The 25,659-nt window shown below is 33.5% G+C and overlaps 1 protein-coding gene across 1 annotated transcript in view; it reads left to right on the forward strand.

The window, feature by feature from the left end:
- Window positions 1–25,659, forward strand: part of DNAI4 (dynein axonemal intermediate chain 4) — a gene marked incomplete at its 5' end in the record, with an annotated part of 76,511 nt that overhangs the window by 6,873 nt on the left and 43,979 nt on the right. The window contains 5 exon segments of the mRNA XM_080800291.1: window positions 5,405–5,582; window positions 9,443–9,627; window positions 10,960–11,072; window positions 12,439–12,595; window positions 15,344–15,483. Coding sequence (XP_080656417.1) covers window positions 5,405–5,582; window positions 9,443–9,627; window positions 10,960–11,072; window positions 12,439–12,595; window positions 15,344–15,483 — 773 coding nt within the window.

The following is a 25,659-nucleotide window of genomic DNA, read 5'->3' on the forward strand; positions in this document are numbered from 1 at the left end:
GAGGTAGAAGCCTGCTGCAACAATCCAAGAGAGATAGAATAGTTATTTGTACCAGAATGGTAGCAACAAGATTGATAACAAAATGGTTGTATTCAGGATATATTTTGAAGTATTCTCACCCATGCAACTGAAAGAATTGGGTTACCTTTAACAACAATGGGGGAAGACTGCAAGAGGTCTTGTAAGTTTGCTGAACAAGGTAAGGGGGAAATTGTCAGGAGCTCAGTTTTGGACATGCTAATTTTGAGTCAGAAATGTCAAGTAGTCAGGTGGGTATGTGGGTCTAGGGTTCAGAGGAAGAATGTAGTTAGAGGTATATCTTTGGGAGTCATTATCATATAGATGGTATTTAAATCATGGACTCATTGGATGAGTTCACCTAGGCTCTGAACGTAGACAGATATAGGAAGAAGTCCCAAGAATGAACACTGCAGAAAAAGTAAGAGGAAAACCAGGTAAGGAAAGTGTCCTACAATCGAAGTTAAAAAAAAAAAACAAAAACAAAACAAGTCAAAGAAAAAAGGAGCAGCTGGGTGAATTCTGCTGATGAATAAGATGAGAACATTGGCGATTAATATTGCAGCGATGACTGGACCTTGGTAAGAATTCTTTTGGTGGAATGATAAGGGCTAAAACTTGACTGGATCAGGTTCAAGGGAGTATATGCAAAGGGAAATTAGGAATGATAAATACAGACAGTTCTTTCGAAGGAGTTGCCATAGTTAAAGGAAAGATGAATGGATGGTAGCTGGAGAGGTAGACTAAATCAAGAGAAATTCTTTATGATAGAAGAAATAATAGCATGTTTACCTGCTAAAAGGAATAATGCAGTAGAACAAGAAAAGCATGAAAGAATTACTAGAGCAATGTCCTTGAATAGGTAGAAAGGAATTGAATCTAGTACACGAATAGAGGAATTGACCTAAGCTGGAATCATAAATAATTTATCCAGAATAATGAAAGAGAAATAGAGGATGTAGGTATAGATATATCAGGTGCATAGTTGTGACAGTAGAAATATTTGAAATATTTGAACTAATTTGAAATATTTAAAAGTTACTTGGTTAGCTCAGTTCTCTCACTTAATCAGCTGAAAGTAAAGATGGGAGTAGATGTTGATATTCAAGAAGAAAGAAGTATGAAATAGTGACCTTAGAAGGTATAGTAAGAAGTGAGCCAAGAAAATACAGTATGATTGCTGGCACATTAAAGACTTTAAGTTAATGATCCATAATTTAAAATGAGCGTAATGGTTGGATGTTTTTTCTCCAGCTTCATTTAGCTGTACAGGTTGAATTAAAATATAGCATATTAATAGAAAATTTGAAGAATGGTAGGGTCAACAGAACAGGAGATGACTGCCATTGAAAAAAAATATTCTATTACTCATAGTTTCCAAGAGGAGAGGGCAGGCAATGCCACAGCGGGCTTCATGGGGAAGCACTGGGGTCAACCATCAGGCAGAAGGAAAGGGAGGAACTGTGGGCCTTTTTTGTGGTTTTGGTGGGAAAGTACAGGTGAGGCATGGCAAGCAGGCTTAAGATTGACTAGTTTGAATAATTTCAGTGGGTTCTGGAACATAGGAGCCATCCTTAATTGTCTGGTACCTGATTATAGGGTGATGAGGGAAGGTATATAGTGGGCCAGAGTGTGAGGGCCTGACAAGGGAGGCAGTTGGAGATTGACTGGTTTGCATTGGGAAATTGTGCCCCTGGGAGGGGTGGGGGTAACAAGGGAGGCAGGAAACCACGGCATAATGACTTGAGCATATCAGTTTGTCCAGAACAAGACCTATTGGGCCTAAACTTGTGTGGCAAATGGTAAAGCACCAAGATTACAGAAGATAGAAATGTAGTTAATATACAGGTATAGGCTCAAAGTAAGATAACTGGAATTGATCAAAGTTTTGGTTTTGCCAGCAAGTCCAGTGAATTTAAAAAAGGAAGAGGAGGCTGAGAGTGTAAGTAACGATTATAATACAGGCATACCTCATTTTATTGCACTTCTCTTAGTGGCACTTTATTGATACTGTGTTTTATACAAATTGAAGGTTTGTGGCAACCCTGTGTCCAGCTAGTCTATTGGCACCATTTTTCAAGCAGCATTTGCTCACTTCATGGCTATGTTACATTTTGGTAATTCTTGCAATATTTCAAACGTTTTTATTACTGTATTTGTTATAGTGAACTGTGATCAGTGATTGTGGCTCACTGAAAGCTCAGATGATGATTAGCATTTTTTAGCAATAAAGTATTTTTTTTTAATTTATTTATTTGACACAGAGAGAGAGAGATCACAAGTAGGCAGAGAGGCAGGCAGAGAGAGTGAGAGAGGGAAGCAGGCTCCCTGCCGAGCAGAGAGCCCCATGTGGGACTCCATCCCAGAACCCTGAGATCATGACCCGAGCCGAAGGCAGCGGCTTAAACCACTGAGCCACCCAGGCGCCCCAATAAAGTATTTTTTAATTAAGGTATGTACGTTGTGGTTTTAGACATAATGCTATTACACATTTAATAGAACACAGTATAGTGTAAACACAATTTTATATGCACCGGGAAACCAAAACATTTATTTAACTCACCTTATTGTGATATTTGCTTTATTGTGGTAGCCGAGAACTGAACTTGGAATATCTCCAAGGTATGCCTAATTAACTATGGATTACATTTATTAACCTTATGTGCAGGAGAAAAGAAATTGCATGAGAGGGGTGGGTGAAGCAGTAAACATGATAGAATCAAGGGTTTGAAGGTGATAATGAAGTTGAGGGGAATTGAATATAGTTGTTTGAAATTGGGAATTAAGCGAGTGTAGGGGCATCTGGGTGGCTCAATCAGTTAAGCATCCAACTCTTGATTTTGGCTGGGGTCATGATCTCAGGGTTTTAAGATTGAGCCCCGCCTCAGCTCTGTGCTGATCATGGAGCCTGCTTAAGATTCTCCCTCTCCCTCTCCCTTTCCCCTTCCTCCCTCTCCACAGGAGCTTGCATGCATTCTCTCTCTCTCTCTCTTTCTCTTATGTATGTGAGAAAGGTTCAAGTTGCCAAGAAGCCATAGTATTAGAAGGATTATTTTCATGGATATTGAAATACTCAGGAATTATGCCAGTAGTATTCAAGACAGAGAGAGTGTCAGTAATTAAGGATATAAAATCTAATAGGGAATGGGAGAAAGGAGGTGGTGGTGATTATGGTAGACTGCCACAAGGAAGTGGAATATAAGTGGTCATTGAAACCATGAGTTCTGTTACATTTACTCAGGGATAGTGTGTGCTGTGTGTGTGGAGAGAGAGAGAACAAACCAATAACTGAGGTTTGAGCCTAAGTGTAATCTTCAAAAGGAAACTAATAAAGGAAAAATAGAGTGGGAAGACTAGCTTTTGTAAGGATAGGAGGGCAAAAAGGTCAAGGAGACAGAAAATACAAATTGAAGGTAATGGTAAGAGAGTGATTCAATTGATGAATTGTGGATTCTAGATTAAAGAGAGAAAGAAGAGAAACCTAAAAGGTATTAATTAGTAGAAAATGGAAGGATCAGGTGGCTAGAGGTCCCAAAGAGGTTGAAGAATAAGAAATGGTATCACAGAAGAGGGAAGGGTCAACTGTCAGATGCTACAAAGATAAATACTGAAAAGAGTCCCTCAGATTTGACGAGTTGAAGGACTAGGTGATTTTAGGGAAAGTAGTCTCTGCAACAGAGGAGAGGTGGAACTAGACTGTTGTGAATTATGGAGCAAATAAGAGGAATAAGGAAGTAGTAGTATTGACTAAAGAGTTAGACTATGAAAGGAAGGGTAGGTAAAGTAACACACAGAGGAAGATATAACTAAAGGAAGGATTTCTAAGTTGAGGGGATGACTGGAGCATAATTATATGCTCAAGGAAATAATATATAGCAGATAGGAAATTATTGATAGACAAAAGTCCCTAAGAAAGTAGTACTGGACAAGTTTCAGAGCAGAAGTAGAAAGATTAGCCTTAGTTAGCAATGGCGACTCTTTTACTGAAAGAAGAAAGAAAGATAAATTTAGATGAGTTTATAGGATTTTGATGTAGATTTTAGATGAGTTTATAGAAAAATGTAATGACAATGGAGAAGTAATTTAAGGAGTTTTTACCTGATTGATCTTATTTTCTTAAAGATGTTGAAGATAAAGTCATTTAGACATTGTAGGAAGGAGGAGAGAATAAAATACTTTCAAGGAATATAAATTTGAAATGCCACATGAATGGAATTTGTTTATTTAAAAAATGCTTTTTTAGTGACCACACTATACTGGGTACTGTTGTGGGTTCTAGGAATATAGCAATTAACAAGACAAATTTCTTGTCCTGAAGATGCTTACATTCTAGTAAAGGAGTGATCAACAAGAAAAAGCATCCAGTTGTAATAAATGATATGAAGAAAAATAAAATATGAAAAGTGGATTGATGGTTGTCATTTAAAAATATTTCATTCTTGTCTGATCTTTTATGATTTGAAAAGTAAAAGTATCATTTAAAATGTTTTCTTTGGGGGTCTGGGGTGCCTAGCTGGCTCAGTCAGTAGAGCACATGATTCTTAATCTCAGAGTCATGAGGTTAAGCCCCAAGTTAGGTGTAGAGCCTACTTAAAATAAAAATCAAAAATTAATTAAAAAAATAAAATGTTTGCTTTGGAAACAGATTTCCTTTTTATAATCTAAGGGAAGATCATCCTTTTTTTAATAGAAATCCATAATACAATCAGAGTACTAGAACTCTGATAAGGAATGATAAGGTAGGTTTTTGTGTTAAGGAATTATAGAGTATACAAAAGTAAAATCATATTTTTTTCCTCCAGTATGCAGACATTTTGATTTTATCTTCTCTTCTTATTAAAAATTATTACGCAATTGTTTAGACAGGAGCACAATATTCTTTCCAGGTTTATTACTCATGCTTCATTCTGCGTATGTAGCTATACTGTACACTGACTTATGCTTACTATGTGCCAGGGACTTCCTAACCATAATGTACAAATTAATCCATTTAATCCTCATAGTAATCCATGAATAAGGCACTATTTAATATCCCCATCTTACAAATAAGGAAACTAAGACCCAGAGAAATCCGTTTAGACTTTGGATTGGACTGCCTGACTTCAAATTTCAACTCTAGGAGGAATATTTCCCTCATGCCTCTGTGATTTTATATAAAATGATATTTATAGCAGCCTCTTAAGGGTTGCGAGAAAAAAGTGACATAATGCAGGTAAACATTCTAGAACTCTGCTTACACATGATGAGCTCTCAAGTAGCTATTATTATTTCTTGTTTATATGTTCAGATTGTTTCCATGTTACTAAATGAAAGTCTGCTTTTTTATTGTTGGTTAGTTTTCCTTCAGTCATGGATCCTTTATATTTTGTTTTCTTTCCTGATAAAGGAGCGTTGGCCCACAGCCAAAGAAATCTATTAGCTTTACTAACACAGTAAAAGGAGGGCAAACGAAAGGATATGTTGGTGCAAACCAAAGCAGAATGGCGATGTCAAAAACCTTGATGGTTCTACCTGAGATAAAAACAGAAAAAATGAATATGCCCACTGTAAGGACACCCATACAGGTAATACTCTTTTTTTTTTTTAAAGATTTTATTTATTTATTTGACAGGTAGAGATCACAAGTAGGCAGAGAAGCAGGCAGAGAGAGAGGAAGGGAAGCAGGCTCCCTGCTGAGCAGAGAGCTCCTTCCCAGGGCCCTGGGGTCATGACCTGAGCCGAAGGCAGAGGCTTTAACCCACTGAGCCACCCAGGTGCCCCAGGTAATATTCTTTAGAATTCTGAGTTTATTTGAGAATGGCACCATAAAGAACTTAACTGAAATGTTAAAGGTAGAAAATATACTGCTTTGAAATAACCAACTCACTTCTAATATCAATATATTGATTTTGTTAGAGTCTTCACCACATATCTTACAGCATAATATTTGCTGTTGGCTCCTATAATTCATTACGAATAATGAGAACATTAGAGTGGACTGAGGAAAGTCTGCTCATGACCTTAAGAACTGGTAGTAATAATAGCTAACCTAGCTATAATATAGATAGTAAGGCTAACATCCATTCTCCTTTGCAGTATACTCTAGAAAATATGATAAAATAAATTGTCACAAAATTAGTTATCGCATTAGAAAACCAAGAATTGAATTTTTAAAACCTTTACTCAAAATATAATATATATACAGACAAGTATGTAATATATAAATCTGAATGGGCTAGGCAATGATACTTCTAGATATGACACAAAAAAACAGTCCATTAAAGATAAAATTGGTAAATCAGAATCCATCAAAATGAAAGCTGCTTCTGGTCTTTGAAAGACATTGCTAAAAGAATGAAAAAAGAAGCCATACAGTGGGAAAAATTATTTATAAAATAAATATTTATAAAATAATTATAAAATTATTTATAAAAATATAAAATATACTATATATTTTATATTATATTTTATATTATATATAAAAATATTTTATATATAAAATACATTATATATTATATATAAATATATATAATATATATGTAAATATATAGTATATATATTATATATATACATTAATATATAATATATAAAATATAAAAATATTTATAAAATTATTTATAAAATTATAAAATTATTTATAAATATTTATAAAAATTATTTATATTTATAAAAATAATTTATAAAATTATTTATAAAATTTATAAAATTATTTATAAAAATTATTTATAAAATCTGATAAAGTACTTGTATCCAAAATATATAAATAATTCTCAAAACAATACTGAAAAACCTAATTTTTAAAACAAGCAAAACATTTTTTAAAGATTTGTTTTTATTTACTAGAGAAAGAATGAGAGACAGAATGAGCACAGAGGGAGAAGCACACTCCCTGCTGAGGAGAGTCACCACCACCCCCCCCGCCCCAACTCAAGTCTCAATCCCAGGACCCTGAGATCATGGCCTGAGCCGAAGGCAGACACTTAACAACTGAGACACCCAGATACCCCATGAGCAAAACATTTGAACAAATACTTCAACAAAGTACATATACAAATAGCAAATGAGCGCATGATCAGCCTTAGTCATTAGGGAAATGCAAATTGAAACCGAGATACTGCTGAACACCTATTAGAATGGCTAAAATTAAAAGACTGATCATACCAAATGTGGGCAAGTATGTGGAGGAATCAGAATTTTCATACACTGCTGGTAGGAATGGAAAATGAAAAACCATTTGGCAGTTTATTCAGTGTTAAATATATATCTACGATACCATCCAGCCATTCCACTTCTAGGTGTCTACTGAAGAGAAAAGAAAGTGGGGTGCCTGGGTGGCACCCAAGAAACAGACTCTGAACTATAGAGAACAAACTGATGGTTACAAGGGGGAGATCAGTGGGGTAATAGGTTAAATAGGTGATGGGGATTAAGTAGTGTACTGGTAAATGAGCACCAGGTATTACTTCGAAGTGTTGAATCACTATACTGTACACCTGAAGCTAATATTACAATGTATGTTAACTAACTAGAATTTAAATAAAAACTTGAAAAAAATACTACATTGTATATTGGAAAGTTCCTGAGAAAATTGATTTTAAAAGTTCTCATCATTGGTCACCTGGATAGCACAGTTGCTTGGGCATCCGACTCTTGGTTTTGGCTCAGATCTTGGTCTCAAGGTCCTGGGATCAGGCCCACATCAGGCTCCCCACTCAGTATAGAGTCTGCTTAGGATTCTCTTCTCCCTTTGCCCCTCCCTGAATGCTCTCTGTCTCTAAAACAAATGAATAAAATCTTAAAAAAATATATTCTCATCATAACAAAAAATAATTTTGTTTAACTATGTGAGGTGATGGATTTTAATTTATTTTGGTTAAAGATTTGTTATTTATTTTAGAGAGAGAACAAGTGAGTGGGAGAGGGGCAAAGAGAGAAACTCCCCAAGTAGACTCCCTGCTGGGCATGGAGCCCCATATGGGGCTCAGTCTCATAATCTATGAGATCATGACATGAGCCAAAACCAAGAGTTGGATGTTTAACCAACTGAGCCACCCAGGTGCCCCTGAGGTGATGGATTTTATATAAACTTATTATTGTAATCATTTTGTAATATACACATATGTCAAATCATTATGTTGTATACCTAAAATGGATACAATCTTATGTGTCAGTTATATCTCAATTAAAATTAAAATGCAGTTTCTGGGTTGCACCAAAAAAAATTATAAAAAAGAACCAAATGGAAATTCTGGCATTGAAAAGCACAGTAATCAAAACTTTAAACATTCACTAGAGAAGCTAAATAATGGATTTTAACTGACAGAAGGAAGAATTAGCCAACTTGAGAATAGATCTATAGAGATTATACAAGCCAAAAACATAGTGGAAAAAAAGAACGAAGAAAATGAATAGAGGCTCAGACAGGGTAATACCAGCCAAAAGCAACAGAATACAGATTCTTCTCAAATACACATGGAATATTTTCCAGGATAGCGCATATGTTAGGCCACAAAATGTGTCTTAATTAATTGAATAGAATTGAAACCATATCAAGCATCTTTTCCAGCCGCAATGTTAGGGAACTAGACATTAATAACACAAAGAAAACTGGAAAGCTCAAAAATAATGTGGCGATTAAACAATATGCTACTGAGTAACTAATGGGTCAAAGAAGAAATCAAAAGAGAAAAAAATACCTTAAGACAGAATTATCATATGGTTTCTCTTATTTGTAGAGCATAAGGAATAACACAGAGGACATGGGGAGATGGAGAGAAGGGAGTTGGGGGAAATTGGATGGGGAGACAAACCATGAGAGACTGTGGACTCTGAAAAACAATCTGAGCATTTTGGAGGGGAGGAGGGTGGGGGTTGGGTGAGCCTGGCGGTGGGTATTATGGAAGGAATGTATTGCATGGAGCACAGGGTGTGGTGCATAAACAATGAATTCTGAAACACGAAAGAAATTTAAAAAATAAATTAAATTTTAAAAAAAGAAAAGAAATATACCAAAATTTGTGGGATGCAGCAAAAACAATTCTAAAGGGGAAGTTCTTAGAGATAAATACCTACCTCAAGAAGCAAAGAGTCTCAAACAATTTTGTACCTCAAAGGACTAGAAAAAGAACAAATGAATCCCAAAGTTAGTGGAAGGAAAGAAATAACAGATTAGAACAGAAACAAATGAAATAGGGACAGAAAAGATAATAGGGAAGACCAGTAAAACTAAAAGCTGGTTCTTTGAAAATATAAACAAAATTGACAAATCTTTAACTATATTCACCGAGAAAAAAAGAAGAGGGAATTCAAATCAAATTAGGTTCAAATAAATAAAATCAGAAACGAAAGAAATGTTACAACTAATATAATTTTCTAGGGCCTATTATTCAGAAAATTCCCCCCCCCTTTTTTTACTTATTTCATTTTAAATAACCACTTTCCACAGGTAATTAATGCACTTGGAGTTGATGTTACTCCCCGACCTCTTTACCAACAAGACCCACATATGGGAACAGCAAAGCCAAATAAACTATTTACATCACAAGAAGGATCATATGGATCAGAATATATATCCTCCTATAGCCTGTATCAGAATACAATAAATCCTAGTATGTTAGGGCAGTTTACAAGGTAGAGTATACTATTCTATTATTCTTTTTTATATCATATGTACTGTCTTTTTATTTCAGTTCCATATATGTAACTTAGAAGTCAGTTGTCTTCATACTCCCAACTCCACTCTACATTAGTGTGCCATCTTTGTGTTCCCCTCCTGTTTTACTTAGATGTAGAGCTTTGCATGACTTAAGAGTTCCCTGATACACCAAAACCTTTGTGAGTGATATATGTAGATTTTACTCAAGATTTCCTGAGAAACCAAAAGGTGGGGCTAGCATCACATACCCACAGACATACTTGTTCAGTTTCTTCTCTGTTGCAATTGATGGGAAGAAGTAGCTTTCCTTTTCTGTGGCCCCCAACTCCATTCTTCCCTGCAAATCCCTCTTCTCCTAGGGTTTGATCTCTCTTCTGTTTCATAATTTTCTTTTGTAAATGAAATGTTATGCATGTATTATGTAGACACATTACTGAAATTTTTCAAATGCTTACAGTGGACAAGTTCAGAGTCTTTGCAATAATAAAACATGATGTCCTAAAATAATCTAAAGATTATGGGGAAATATTTGAATGTGTAATTTTCAATCTGACAAATTAAAAGTTCCAGATGTTAACTAAGCACAAAATTTAAGAGAAAATATGCTGTTCGAGAGTCTGCCTCCAAATTTGCACAGAGTAGTCATAGGAGTGCTCCACAAAACAAATAATATTCCAGTAAACTGAACCTATCCTTTTGGAGGACAGTTGAACTTATAAATAGAAAAGGAAAAAAGGTATATAATATCATGAAGTAATATTAAGTTCATTATTCAAGGAAATTATTTTTGTATTCTTTGGTTTGTTGATTTCCCAACCAGTATATAGATTTTCTTTTAATTAAATCTTGAGAGGACCTTTATAAAATTGAAAAAATCACATTTAAGATGGGATTTGAACGATGAGCAGAAAATTGGTGAAAAATGAAAGGAGGTTCCAGGCTGAGACTCTAAAATAGGAGAGCACCACAAGATTGAGGAAAAGTGGGGCAGGGGAAGAGTGATAATGAAGATGGAGAGACTGGATAGGTAGACTGTATTTTAGCTTTTTATTCTAAATATATTGGGAATCCATCGAAGGACTTTAGACATAGGTTTGACATGTTTTCTCTCTAAAATATATTTATGATGACTTTTTACTTAAGGAGCACTACAAACCAACTCTGTTTCTAGAAGTAGTCTCTTTTTATCAGTGTTTCTTACATGATTATATTATATTTGATTTCTCACTATGATAATGTTTTTATTTATATATTAAATTACCCAAAAGAACACCTAAATAAATGAGTAATGTTTTTCATTATTAAAGGTCAGTTTTAGGAAGTAGTACAGTTTCTAAATCAAGTGTATCTACTACTGACTCAATAGCAGAAGACCTCGAAGAACCATCCTACAGACGGGAAAAACTGACTAGTTTTACAGGTAATGAAAATAATGTCATTTATTTCAGTAACAGCCCATTATTTCCTTAGCAAATATGCTTATGATTTGTCAGGTACTTGAGATAAAAGAACTATGATAATGATTCCCAAAGGCTGGACTGAGGAGTAGCTACGTTAGAATTAACAAGGTAGTGTTCAAGTTCCCAGGGTGACTCTCTGGCACCACCCAGCCTTAGGAGTGCTTTTAACTCAGGAGGCAAGTCCTTCTGATACATTGTGATCTGTGTCCTAATGGGACATATGCCAATGTAATGGGAGTGCTTTGAAAGTGGAGATTAACATTTTGAAGGTGGGGAAAGAAAAAGAATTCATGGAGAACGTTATAGACTTTTGAATTGGGTTTTTAAAGGTGATTGGTAATTTGTCAGGAGAACAAATAGGAGTGGCTTCTTCCAGGCAGAGCATAAAACATGAGATAAACGGTTATGAAAAATGAAGATATAAGAATGATAAAATGATGGCTGATCAAAAGTGCTGGAAGAAATAGGTCCCTACCTGAGGAACATTTGCCTCAGAGTGCAGTAAGGGTGTCTCTTCCTCTGAGATGATAATGAAGGGATGATGAAAGTATTCATAAGGTTGGAAAAGTGCTTGAGTCAGTCTTTGGTGTTAAGACATGTAATAGCAATGCTCTGACAACAAGTAAGAGAATACCCAACTACATTAGCTTGAACAATCACCTATTTTTCTCACATTAAAAGAACTTAAAAGTTCAATACTTTTGAATTTGATTTTGTGTCTTGACTGTCAGACTCTGTATTGGCAGCTATGCTAATTCTCTTTCCTTAAAACTTTTCTTTTCACTTCTTGCTTCTTGCTTTTTGCTCCGTGGTCTCAAAATATCTGCCCCTGCTGTGGGTATTATATCCACATTAGAGGCAGAAAGAGGGAGAAGGGCAGTAGCTTCAGTCATGTCACCCTTATTTATCAGGAAAGTAAAAGTTTCCCCAGGAGCCGCCTTCTTTCCTATATATTTCCACTGTTCTCTCATTGGTCAGAGCTCTGTCACATGGTCACCTCTAGCTTCAAGAGAGGCTAAGAAAGCTAAACACTGGATTTTCTTAATGGAAAGAGCAAGGGAAGGAAGAAAGCCTTAGCAATGAAAATTTAGGCAATCCTCAGTGTCTGCAGCAGCAGGGAAGATCATCCTCTCAGAGGGAGACAGGAGGATATGATTATTATCATAATCTCCCCCAGCGTCAGAGGGATTGAATACATCCCACAACATGGTTTGTTCTTTGACCACATAAAGCCACCTCCAATGCATGACCCATCATGATATTTTGGTAAAATGAAAATTAAAAATAGCGATTAGTAAATGATTTTTATTAAGTCATGTATTTTAGATTTACGAGTTGTGAGGGCAACACCTGAAAAAATTGTAACAAAAGAAGACCTACAGAAGACTATAGAGATAATACTCACAGAGACAGAAACACTGAGGCTTTTTAACCTACCAACAGTCATGGTTTCTGTGGAATCTGAAGAAGCTGCAAAGGTCATGTACGTATGGCTCAATTGTCTATTTGCTTCTGTAATTTAAGTGCTAAGTCAGAGGTTCTTATCCTTGTTTCTGTTTTTGGGGATTCCTGGATAAATAGTAGTGGCATATGTGCTTGGTGAAATTATATATAAAGTTATTTATGTGCCCTATGAAGTGATATGTAAAGTATTTATGTTGTATGTACTTCTTTCCTGGAGGAAGAACCCATAGCTTTACCTTATTCTTTAAAAAGTAGGTGAACTACTAAATCAAATAATAAAAGAAATAAAAGAAACTTCCAAGTTTCAATATATATTTTAATGATTTCTTTTCTTTTATGCTTGTATAAATTATGTCCAGTTTAAAAAGAAAGGACTGACATTTTTATATTAAAAACTTAAGAAGGAAAATATGTAATGGGAAAATAACTGAATTTACTGTATTAGAGCAGATTTTCCATTTCTCCTTACTAATTAATTTAAATGGGTCTTTAGTTTTTGCCTTGTGTATTTTGAAATTTTGTTGTTAAATACATACACATGAAGGATTGTTTATGCATTTTTTGGAGAATTTACCTTTTTAATCATTATGTAATGCCCCTCTTTTCTCTGGTAATTTGCCTTGCTCTGAAGTCTGCTCTGCCTAAAATTAATTTAGCTACTAAAACTAGATTATTGATAGTTATTCAGATTATTTAGATTCAAATATACTTTGAATATGCTTAATAGTACTAAAAAATCCATCATTAAAATATTTTTAGGGCATTATTCTTATCCAAATATAAAATGACCTAGAATTTTTTTGGACTTCAAAATATAGTACAAGTAGATCCTGAATAACATTCTTTGAAACTCATAAGACATAAGGGTAAGCTCTTAACACCAAAAAAAAGGAAAGTAAAGAATAGCAAATGGATGAATAAATGATCTGAAATCAGAGAGGGAGAGATACTAGAAGCAAATGTTAAAATTAGCACATGGATCTAGAGTCTATTAAAGTCTTTGGTCCCTGACAAATTGAGATAACTGAAATAGATATATTTGGATTAATCAACGATCCTTAAAAGGATTTCCATTATCTCAAGCAATCCTAGGTCTCATAGCTACTATCTTAAGCAAACATGAATATTCTCTGGAGGAAATCATATCCCATTTAGACTCTTAAGATTCCCTCAACTTGAGTTTGGTAAAAATACACCAAACCAATAAAGAAGCCATTATGAATGAGAATTAAAAGCAATAACAAACCCTAGATTTACATCATGAGATCTGTGGATAATGAGATTTTAATAGGGCTATATTATGAGATATAGAATATAAAATATGTGTGAAATATTTAAATAAAAGATAAAGTTAACACCATACTAACATTAAGAAACTATCAAAATGATGACTCATATTTGTAAAAACATCTAAAAATAACTGTAAAATAAAGTATACTTATATAATTATTGAGATGAAAAAGTAAATGTTAAATTTAAACAAGGCATAATTGAACAGAGATTTAATAAATTGAAATATAGATCTGGATAAATTATACAAAATAAACCTTAGAGAGAAAAATGTGATATAAAGTATGAAAGAGAAGATAAAGACATCAGCAATAGAATAAAGGTCTAACATGCATCTGGTTAGTTTCAAAAAGTCAAAATAGGAAGAATGGAGGAGGGGAACTATTCAAAAGAGTGGATAAGGACTTTCCCAAGCCCTTAAAAGACACCATGTCACAGAAACAGGAATAAATTAAAAAAAAAAAAATCCACAAAAATGAAGTGGATTCAATGCATTGTACTGATAGTCCAGGATATCAAATATTAAAAGATTTTAAAAACAGAAGAAAAAAAGAAAGAAAAAGCATATCATCCACACAGAAACAATTAAACCAACATCATTATTAGGGGCAAAGAAGTTCACTTCATAATGACAGGAAGGTAAAAATAATTTCAATCTTGAATACTCCTAATAAAATAACCTCAACATATATGAGGCAGAAATTAAGAACTTGATAAGTATCCTACTAAAGTAGGAGATTTAAATATGCCTCTTTTAATTACTTTATTTCAACCAGATAAAAAATTCACATAAATATTGAAAATTTGAACCAGAAACATAATTTAATGATCACAATTCTTCATTCAACAATTAGAGAACATACACTCTTTTCAAGCACCCATGGAACATTTATAAAAATCATCCATGCAGAAGGCCATGAATCAAGGTTTCAAAAATTTCAAAGAAATAGTACCATACAAACTAAATTCTCTGGCCACAAATGGAATTAAGTTAAAAATTAATAACATAAATCTCAATAAAAACACAGATACATATTCACATATACATTTGGAAGTTACAAAGCACATTTTCTAAATTCCTCATGAATCAAAGAAGAAATCATAATAGAAATTTAAGAAATACTCAGAATTAAATAATTATGAAAAGAAAACCTACAGGATGACACAAAAGTGGTACCTTAAGGGAAATGTATAGTTTTCAGTGTTTACAACAAAGTTCTTAAAACCTATCTGGAAATAGTGCTAGCATACTGTTGGTGGGCACTGACAGTAGTAGGGAGGCTGGGAGGTATAATAAATAGAATCCTTTGGAGGTGGTTTAGTGCAGTCTTTCCTTAAAGGGTTTTTTAAACTCTCACTTCATGTTTGGTGCAATCCACATTAAAGAAGGTAATTTTAAAGAGAAAGCATAATATAAAGAAGTAAGATCTGTGGTAATAATTTTTATTAATGAGTAAATATACTTTATTTTTTATAGTCGGAGAAACAGGATTTATGAGACCCTTTGTAGAAATAGACTAGGCAATGACTTATATGTTGAAAGGATGATGCAGACTATTAACGGAGCTCCAAAGAATAAAGAGGTTCAATGTGACAAAATCATAAAGGAAGACAAAGGTAATTTATATTTTATTCTGCTTGATAAATGACCATATTTTAATGTACATTCTTTGAGTCTGTCAATTAACAAATTAATGTTGAAACATACAAAGCAAAAATAGAAATACTTTGGCCAAATCACAATAATAGCTGGGTACTGTAATCTATAGCTTTTAGAATTTGACAAATAATGAGTAATAAATACAAATATAAAAGATTTAGATGACATAATTATCAATTTTGATTTTTAGAGAAACTCTATTATAGAATTTTATACTCTTCAAATGTTTATGAAATGTTTGAAGAAACTGTCTGCTTACTAGTACAGAGTATCAACCATAACTAATAACATTTAAAATGTGCCAGGTGCTATTCTAGGCCTTTCACTTATATTAACTGGTTTAATTCTCACCACAACCCTATGAGATAGGTACTATTGTTACTTTCCCTTTTGGAGGAAGAAACAAGCAAAGAGAAGTTAGCCAACTTGCTGAAGTCACTCAGCTATTACGGTACACAGTAATACCCTCAGACAGTCTGGTTCTAGAGGCTGTGTCCTTTATTACACTTACTGTCTTTCAGTGTTTATAAATTAACAACCCTGCATAGCCAACAATCTGTGAAGTAGGGCCAAAAGTAATTAAAAGAAAGTTTTTAATTTTTAATGGCCTTTGTTGTTCAGCAAAACTATAAGCTAGTTCTTCTGAAAGATTAAAATAGACAAACTTCTAAGCAAGTACTAAATTTTTAAAAAAGCAACTTATAATTAGTAGGAAAGCTTTTGGCATCTGTACTCACTCTTGCCATACTCCCCTTACAAATGTGGTGGTGGTATTAAAGACAGCAGTCTGCTGTCCCAGTTTGAGACCCTGGACTCTGGTTCCAGAAGGAACAGAGCAGACTTTATTCTTAACGGAGTTGATTTCTCTGTTTCAACCTGTCTAGGAGCTACCTGAAGGACTGACACAGAGCACTTGTCTTATTATTATTATTATTTTTAAATTCAGCACTGTCTCAGGTGGTAAAGCAGCTGTGCATACTGCATTCTCCACAAATACTGAAAGGCAAATGAACAGCTCAGCTCTCTTAGAGACAAGAGAATACAATGGAGTCAAACAAGAAACACACTAAAACCTGAGAGAAAAAGCTAGGGAGGGAGTTTCTTTAGGAAATTAAGATATTGAAAAAGGCTTGCATATACAGGGAAATTTAGAGAGTCCTGTGCATGCCTAGGGCAGGATGCATGCTCAGAAAAGACTTGAAAAGATCCTAATCTTTCACCTCTGGCTGATCTCTAGGCTCAGTACAAGCAGGAAGTGAAGGCTAAGGCATAGTTGTAAACATTCTGGCTAAGCATTAAAGGAACACCTTAACACAGACTCAATCTACAAAGACTGGGAGTTTTTTTCCCCTTTGTTTTTTTGTTTTGTTTTGTTTCTCTTTTTCTTTTCTCTTTGCTCTCCTTTTTTTTCTGATGGGGAGAGAAATTCAGATGTTCAAGGAAGTCTCTTTCAGGACACCTGCTGACCAAAAGCCAAAAAGCAAACACTTCTAAGATGATACGGAACAAAGAATACAGTCTTTATAAAAATAGCTTAGGAACCACTAAGCAAACAAACAACTAGGACTCACAGAAAACTACAAAAACAAAACCCAAGGACCAAGAAGAATCTGATTTCCAGAGTTGCCACATTATTATATTCAAAATGTTCAGTTCTCAAAAAAAAAAAAAAAATTACAAAGGATAGAAAGAAATAAGAAAGTATAGCCTGTTTAAATAAGAAATCAACAGAAACTCCCTGTGGAAATACAGACATTGCATTTATCAGCCAAAAACTTTTTATCAATTGTGTTATATATTCTGATAAGGCTAAAGGAAACTGGACAAAAAGCTAAAGCAAACCAGAATGATGTACAAACAAATAAAGAATAGGAGTAAAAAGAAACCAAACAAATTCTAGAGATTAAAAGTACAATAACTGAAATGGAAAAACTCACTAGAGTTGTGAAGAGCAGATTTGAGCAGGCAGAAAAAAATCAGCAATTCTTAAAAGACAGGTCAGTAAACATAATCCAGTCTGAGGAGCAAAAAGAGAGAAGAATAAGAAAAATGAACACAGCTCAAAGGACCTATGGAGCCCCACCAAGCATACCAACATAAACATAAAGGGAATTTCAGAATGGTAGAAGAAAAAAAAGATAAAAGGAAACAAAAAACATTTGAGGAAATAATTGCCAAAAAACTTCCAAAATTCGACAAAAGTCATGAATCTGCATGTCTGAGATGCTCAACAAACTCCAAAAACGATAAACAAAAAGATCTTATAATTAAGTGTTAAAAAGGAATTTGAAAGCAGCAAAAGAAAAGGGACTTATTACATACAAGGAATCCTCAGTAGGATTACACCCAATTTCTCAGCAGAAACCATGGAGTCCAGAGATCATTGGGAAGCCATACTTAAAGAGATGAAAGAGAAAACTGTCAACCAAGAATTCTATATCCTTCAAATAATTCTAATGATGGAGAAATTACATAAAATAATTAAGATTAAATATATTTCCATGAAGGAGAAATTAAGATTTCCCCAGATAACAAAAGCTAAGGCAATTCAGCACTAATAGAGTAGCCTTATGAGAAATACTAAAGGGAGTCCTTCAGGCAGAAATGAAAGGACACCAGACAGTAACCTGAAGACATGAAGGAACAAAGGACATTTGTAAAAGTAGCTACATAGATAAATACAAAAGCAGTATTATAATTTTGGTTTGTCTCTCCTCTATTTTTTGCAATATAATTTAAAATAAATACATAAAACAATAATTATAAATCTATACTAATAGGCACACAGTGTATAAAGATGTAATTTGTGCCATCAACATAAAGTGAGTGTGATGGAGCTGTATAGGAGTTCCTGTATACTACTGAAATAAGGTAGTAGTAATTCACAATAGATCATTAAATTTTTAAGAAATTGCTTGTAATCTCTAAAGTAATCACCAAGAAAATAAATTAAAAATTTCAAAAAAGAAAATTAGGAATCAAAGCAAAACACTATTAAAAAATAAAGTAAACACAAAGACAGTAATGGAAGAATTGAGGAACAAAGACATGACATGAAGAAGACAAAAATGGCAGAAGTCCTTCCTGAACAATAATTACTTTGAATAAATAGATAAACTCTCCAATGAGAAAGCAGATTTATACATAATTTATATATTTATATATAATATATATTTATATTATATTTATATATTAATTATATATGTATATATTATATTACAATTATTATATAATTATAATTATATAATTACAAATAATTACAATTATCATATAATTGTAATATAAATATATATAAATATATTATTAAATAAAATAGAATAAAATCTTAAATATATGTATTTAAGTATATATATTTAAGATTTTATTTATTTATTTGACAGACAGAGATCACAAGTAGGCAGAGAGGCAGGCGGGGGTGGGGGGAAGCAGGCTCCCTGCCAAGCAGAGAGACTGATGTGGGGCTCGATTCCAGGACCCTGAGGTCATAACCTGAGCCGAAGGTAGAGGCTTAACCCACTGAGCCACCCAGGTGCCCCAAGAATATTACATATTGATAAAAGATTCAAACCATAAAGAAGATATAACAATTATAAACATACGTATTTAACAAAAGAGCCTCCAAATATATGAAGCAAAAATTGACAGGATTGAAGGAAGAAATAGACGGTTCTACAATGAGAGTTGAGACTTCAGTACCCCACTGTCAATAATGGGCTGAACAACCAGAGAGATTATCAATTTAAAAAAAGAGGACCTGAATAATAATATAACCTAGACATAACATACATGCACAGAACACACCATCCCCAAATGGCAGAATACACATTTTTTTCTCAAGTTCACATAGAAAACTCTCCAAAATACACCATTATGTTAGGCCACAAAACAACAGGCAATAAAATTTTAAAAATTGAAATCTTTTCTGCCACAATGTAATGACACTCATAATGTATAACAAAAGGAAAACTGGAAAATTTAAAAATATTTGGATATTAAACAACACACTCTTCAACAACCAGGGGATCAAAGATGAAAGCACAAGGGAAATTAGAAAATATTTCGAGATGAATGAGAATGAAAATACAACATAGCATACTTAACAAGATGTAGTGGAAGTAGTATTTAAAGAGAAATTTATAGCTGTAAATATATTTTAAAAGATCTCCACTTGAAACTAATGTAGCATTATGTATCAATTCTACTTCAATAAAAAAATAATTCAAAAATCAGTAACTTTACACCTTAAGTAATGAAATAAAGAAGATAAAACTACAAAAGCCAGCATAAGGAAGGAAATAATAAAAATTAGAGTGGAGATAAGCAAAATGAGAAAAAAAAATCAATGAAACTAAAAGTTGGTACTTTGAAACGATCAACACAACTGCCAAAATTTTTGTTAGACTAAGAAAGAATAGAAGATTCAAATTACTAAATGGGAAATGGAAGTGGGGACATAACTACTGACATTACAGAAATACAATCTATTAAAAAATGAACATTCATATGTCAATAAATTAGATAACTAAATGAACACATTCCTAGAAACTCACAACTTGTGAAAACTGACTCAAAAAGAAATATAATATCTGGACAGAGGTATAATAAGTAAAGATACTGGATTAATAATCAAAACTTCCTGACAAAGGAAATCCCAGGAGCGCCTGGGTGGCTCAGTTAGTTAAGCAGCCGACTGACTCTGGCTCAGGTCATGATCTCAGAGTCTTGGGACTGAGCCCTGCATCAGGCTCCCTGCACGAATGGGTGTCTGCTGTCCCTCTCTCTTTGCCCTTCCCCCCACTTGTGCTCTCTCTCTGTGTCTCTCTCTTTCACTCTCTCAAATAAATTAATAAAATCTTAAAAAAGAAAAAAAAAGAAAATTCCAGGACCAAATGGTTTCTCCAGTGAATTCTACCAGTCATTTAAAGGAGAAGCAACACCAACCCTTCAAAAAATAATTTTCCAAAAAATGGAAGAGCACACTTACAAATCATAGGGCCAGCATTACTCTGATACCAAAGCCAGACAAAGACATCATAAGAAAAGAAAACTAATACCATTATTCCTTATGAATATGGATGCAAAAATCCTCAATAAAATACTAGTACACTAAATTAGCTCCACATTAAATGGATTAGATGCTATGATTAAGTGCATTTATCCCAATAATGCAAAGGTAATTCAATATATGTAAGTCAATGAATGTAATACATATAGTCTTATGATAAAAATACTCAACAAATTAGGAATAGAAGAGAATTTTCCCAATCTGATAAATGGCATTTATGAAAACCCCACAGCTAGTGTTATACTCAATGCTAAAGAACTGGAAGCTTTCCCCATAAGATCAAGAACAAGACAAGGATAAAATAGATAAAATGTATTCTATCCAGACTGCTTTCTCAACTTCCATTCAACATTATACTGGAAGTTCTAGTTGTAAGCAATCAAGCAAGAAAAAGAAGTAAAAGACTAACTTAAGTCAGAAAGGAACAAATAAAAATACCTTTATTCACAGATGACATGATCTTAAGTGTACAAAATCCTAAAGAATTCATGTAAAAACTATTAGAGCTAATAAATAATTTTAGTATATATATATAATATAATATATAGTAATAAATATATAATAAATAAAATAAATAAATAAGTATATAATAATAAATAAGTTCATTAAGTTTCAGGATACAAAATCAACACACAAAATTCAGTTGTATTTTTATACACTATCAATGAACAATTCAAAAAGGCAATTAAAATAATTGCACTTACAATAGCATCTAGAATAATAAAATACCTAGGAATAATTCTAACCAAAAAGGAGAAAGACTTGTATACTGTTAACTACAAAACATTGCTGAAGAAATTGAAGAAGTCCTAAGTAAGTGAAGATATCCTGTGTTTATGGTTTGAACAATATAATGTTAAGATGTGAATCCTCAAACCAATCTGCAGATGTAACATAATACATATCAAAACCCCCAAAGATGTTTTACAGAAATAGAAAAATAAATCATTCTATGGATATCAAAGGATCCTCCAAATAGCCAAACAATCTTGAAAAAGAACAAAGTTCTTTTCACACTTCCTGTTTTGAAAACTTGCTATAAAGTTACAGTGATCAAAATAGGGTTGTACTAGCATAAAAACAAGTACATAGAGCAGAAGAATAGAATAGAGAGCCCAGAAATAAACTCGCACATGTATGGTCAGCTGATTTTTTTGATAAAGGTACCAAGACCATTAAATGGAAGAAAAATAATCTTTTCAACAAATGGCATCGGGACAACTGGATAGCCACATGAAAATAATAAAGTTGCACTTCATACCATCTACAAAACTCAACTCAAAATGGAACAGTGACTTAAATATAAGAGCTAAAATGATAAAACTCTTAGAAGAAAACACTGAGGTAAATATTTTTGCCCTTTGCTTTTAGGAAGAATTCTTGTCCATTGATAAGATATGACACTAAAAGCAGAAAGAACAAAGGAAAAATGGATAAATTGGCCTTCATCAGAAAACCTTTGTACAGGGGCGCCTGGGTGGCTCAGTGGGTTAAAGCCTCTGCCTTCGGCTCAGGTCATAATCCCAGGGTCCTGGGATCAAGCCTTGCATTGGGCTCTCTGCTCAGCAGGGAGCCTGCTTTTTCCTCTCTCTGCCTGCCTCTCTGCCTACTTCTGATCTCTGTCTGCCAAATAAATAAAAATAAAATCTTAAAAAACATATATATAAAAAAAAGAAAACCTTTGTACATAAAAAAACATTATTCAAAAAGTGAAAGTACAACCTACATAATGGGAGGAAATATTTGCAAACCCTATCACTCATAAAGTTCCAGTATCCAGACTATAGAAGGAATACTAATAATCCAAAAACAAAGAGATAAGCAACCCAATTAAAAATTAAAAATTAAGTAAATTTAATTAAAAATTTAAAATGGGCATTGGACTTAAACATTTCTTTAAAGAAGATATACGTATTGCCAACAAACACATGAAAATGTTCAATTAATCATTAAACACATGAAAATGTTCAATTAATCATTACAGAAATTCAAATCAAAACCACAAGTTACCTTTTCTCACCCATTAAGATGACTATGATTAAAAATGGAAAATAAGGTGTTAACAAGGATGTTGAGAAATTGGAGCCATCATACACAGCCAGTGGGAATGCAAAATGGTGCAGGCTCCAAGAAAAACAGTTTGGTGGTTTCTCAAAGAATTAAATAGAATTATTATATGCCCCCCCAAAATATATATGATGTCATTGCACACCTATTTATTTATATATATATATATATCTATCTTCAGAGAATTGAAATATATATAAATGTATTTATAAATTTATATAAATATACAAAAATATATAAAGATATGTATGTCTCCAGACAACTGAAATATATCCCCCCCCCAAGAGAGATATATATGTCCCCTCCAGAGAACTGAAAACAGGTAATCAAATACAGGTACACACATATTCATGACAGCAGTATTTATCATAATTGAAAAGTAGAAACAGCCAAGATGTCCATCGGTGGATGAATGGATAAACATAATGTGTAAAATACATTCAATGAAATGTTATTCAGTCACAAAAAGGAATCAAATACAGATACATGCTTTGAGCAAAGTCCTCTCTTATACTCTAAAAGATGTCAGAAGTTTCTCTCTGGAGAGGACAAAATCGAATCTATTCACCCACTGAAGTGTATCTTGATTGCTTCTAAGTTTTTGCCATTATCAATAACGGTGATATAAACATCTATGGCAGGTTTTTGTGTAGACATAATAAGCTTTCAGTTTCTTTGGGTAAATACCAAGGAACATATTGCTGAATCGTATGGTAATGTATTTTTAGTTTCGTTAAGGAACAGCCAGTTTCTTCCAAAGTGGTTGTACCATTTGGCATTTCTGTCAGCAATAATAGAGGGTTCCTGGTGTTCCATGTCCTCACCAACATTTTGTGTTGTCAGTGTCCCAGATTTTGGCCGTTCTAATAGGTGTGTGGTGGCATCCCATTGTTGTTCTAATTTGTATTTCCTTGATGACATATGATGTGGAGCATATTTTCATATAATATTTGCCATCTGTATATCTTTGGTGAAGTATCTGTTAAGCTCTCTGGCCCATTTTAAATTAGGTTGTCTTTTCTTCTTGTTGAGTTTTAGTTTAGTTTTGTTTTTTAAGATTTTATTTATTTATTTGACAGAGAGAGACACAGTGAGAGAGGGAACACAAGCAGGGGGAATGGGAGAGGGAGAAGCAGGCTTCCCTTTGAGCAGGGAGCCTGATGCGGGGCTCAATCCCAGGACCCTGGGATCATGACCTGAGCCCAAGTCAGACGCTTAATGATTGAACCACCCAGGCGCCCCTGTTGTTGAGTTTTAAGAAATACATGTATATTTTGGACAACAGTACTTTATCAGATGTAGCATTAGCAAATGTTTTCTTCTAGTATGTGGCTGGTCTTGTTATTCTCTTGACATTGCCTTTCACAGAACAAACATTTTTAATTTTAATGAAGTTTAGCTTATCAGTTTTTGCTTAGGAATCATACCTTTCATCTTGTATCTAAAAAGTCATCTTTATACGTAGGGTCATCTAGATATTCTTCTATGTTATCCTCTAGGATTTTCATAGTTTCACATTTAATCTTTAGGTCTATATTCAACTTTGAGTTAATTTTTGTGAGGGATATAAGATCTGTGTCTAGATTCATTTTTTGCATGTCGATGTCCTGTTGTTCCAGCACCACTTGTTGAAAAGACTTATCTTTGGTCCATTGTATTTGCTTCTTTGTCAAAGATCAATTGACTATATTGATGTGGGTCTATTTCTGGCCTTTATTCTATTCCATTGAACTATTTGTCTATTTGTTCACCAATATCACATTATCTTGATTGTTGTAGCTTTATAGTAAGTCTTCAAGTTCAGTAGTGTTAGTCCTCCAACTTTGTTCTTCTTCAATATTTATTGGCTATTCTGAGTCTTTTGTCTCTCCATATTAACTTAGAATCAGCGTGTTTATATTCACCATATAACTTGCTGGGATTTTAATTGAGGTTACGTTGATCTGTAGATCAATTTGGGAATACCTAATATTTTGACAATATTGAGTCTTCTTAAACATGAACAGAGAATGTCTCTCCATTACATGAATGATTTTGTACATTAAAGCTTTTGTGGTTTTTCTTGTATAGATTTTGTACATATTTTTGTTAGGTTTATAGCTAACTATTTAATTTCTGGGGCACTAATGTAAATTGTATTGTTTTGAATTTCAAATTCCATTTGTTCATTGCCAGCATTTAGGAAAGGAATTTTTATTGGCTTTTATGTATTTCTCTTGTGTCCTGCAACATCCTTTCTTTAATCACTTGTTAGTTCTAGGAGTTTTTGTCCATTCTTTAAGATTTTCTATATACATTAACATGTCATCTGTAAACAAAGACAGTTTAATTTCTCCCTTCTCAATCTGTATGTTATATCCTTTTCTTGTCTTATTGCATTAACCTGGACTTCCAATATGATGTTGAGAAGGCGTGATGAGAGGGGATATCCTTGCCTGATTCCTGATCTTAGTGAGAAGGCTTCTAGTTTCTCACCATTAAGTATGTTAGCTGTAGCTTTTTTGTAGATGTTTTGATCAAGTTGAGGAAGTTCCCTTCTATTCCTAGTTTACTGAAAGTTTTTATCATGAATGGGTATTAGATTTTGTCAAATGCTTTTTTCTGAATTTATTGATATGGTCATATATATTTCTTCTCTAGAATATTGCTGTGATAGATGGTATTACTTAATTTTTGAGAGTTGAACTAGTTGTGCATACCTGGGATAAATTTCACTTGGCGTTTAATTCTTTTTACACATTGTTGGACTTGATTTCTAATATTTTATTAAAGATTTTGCATCTGTGTTCTTCAAGAGTTATCTATCTACCTTTTTTTTTTTGTAATGTTTTTGTCTGCTTTTGGGCATTCAATGTTGGCCTCAAAGAATGAGCTAGAAAGTATTCCCTCTGTTTCTATCCTCTGACAGAGACTATAGAAATTTGGTATAAGGTTTTCCTTAAATTACTGATAGAATTTAGCAGTGAATCCATCTGAGCCTGGTATTTTCTCTTTTGGGAAT

The sequence above is a fragment of the Martes martes genome (assembly GCF_963455335.1).
Source record: "Martes martes genome assembly, chromosome: 4".
NCBI lineage: Eukaryota > Metazoa > Chordata > Mammalia > Carnivora > Mustelidae > Martes > Martes martes.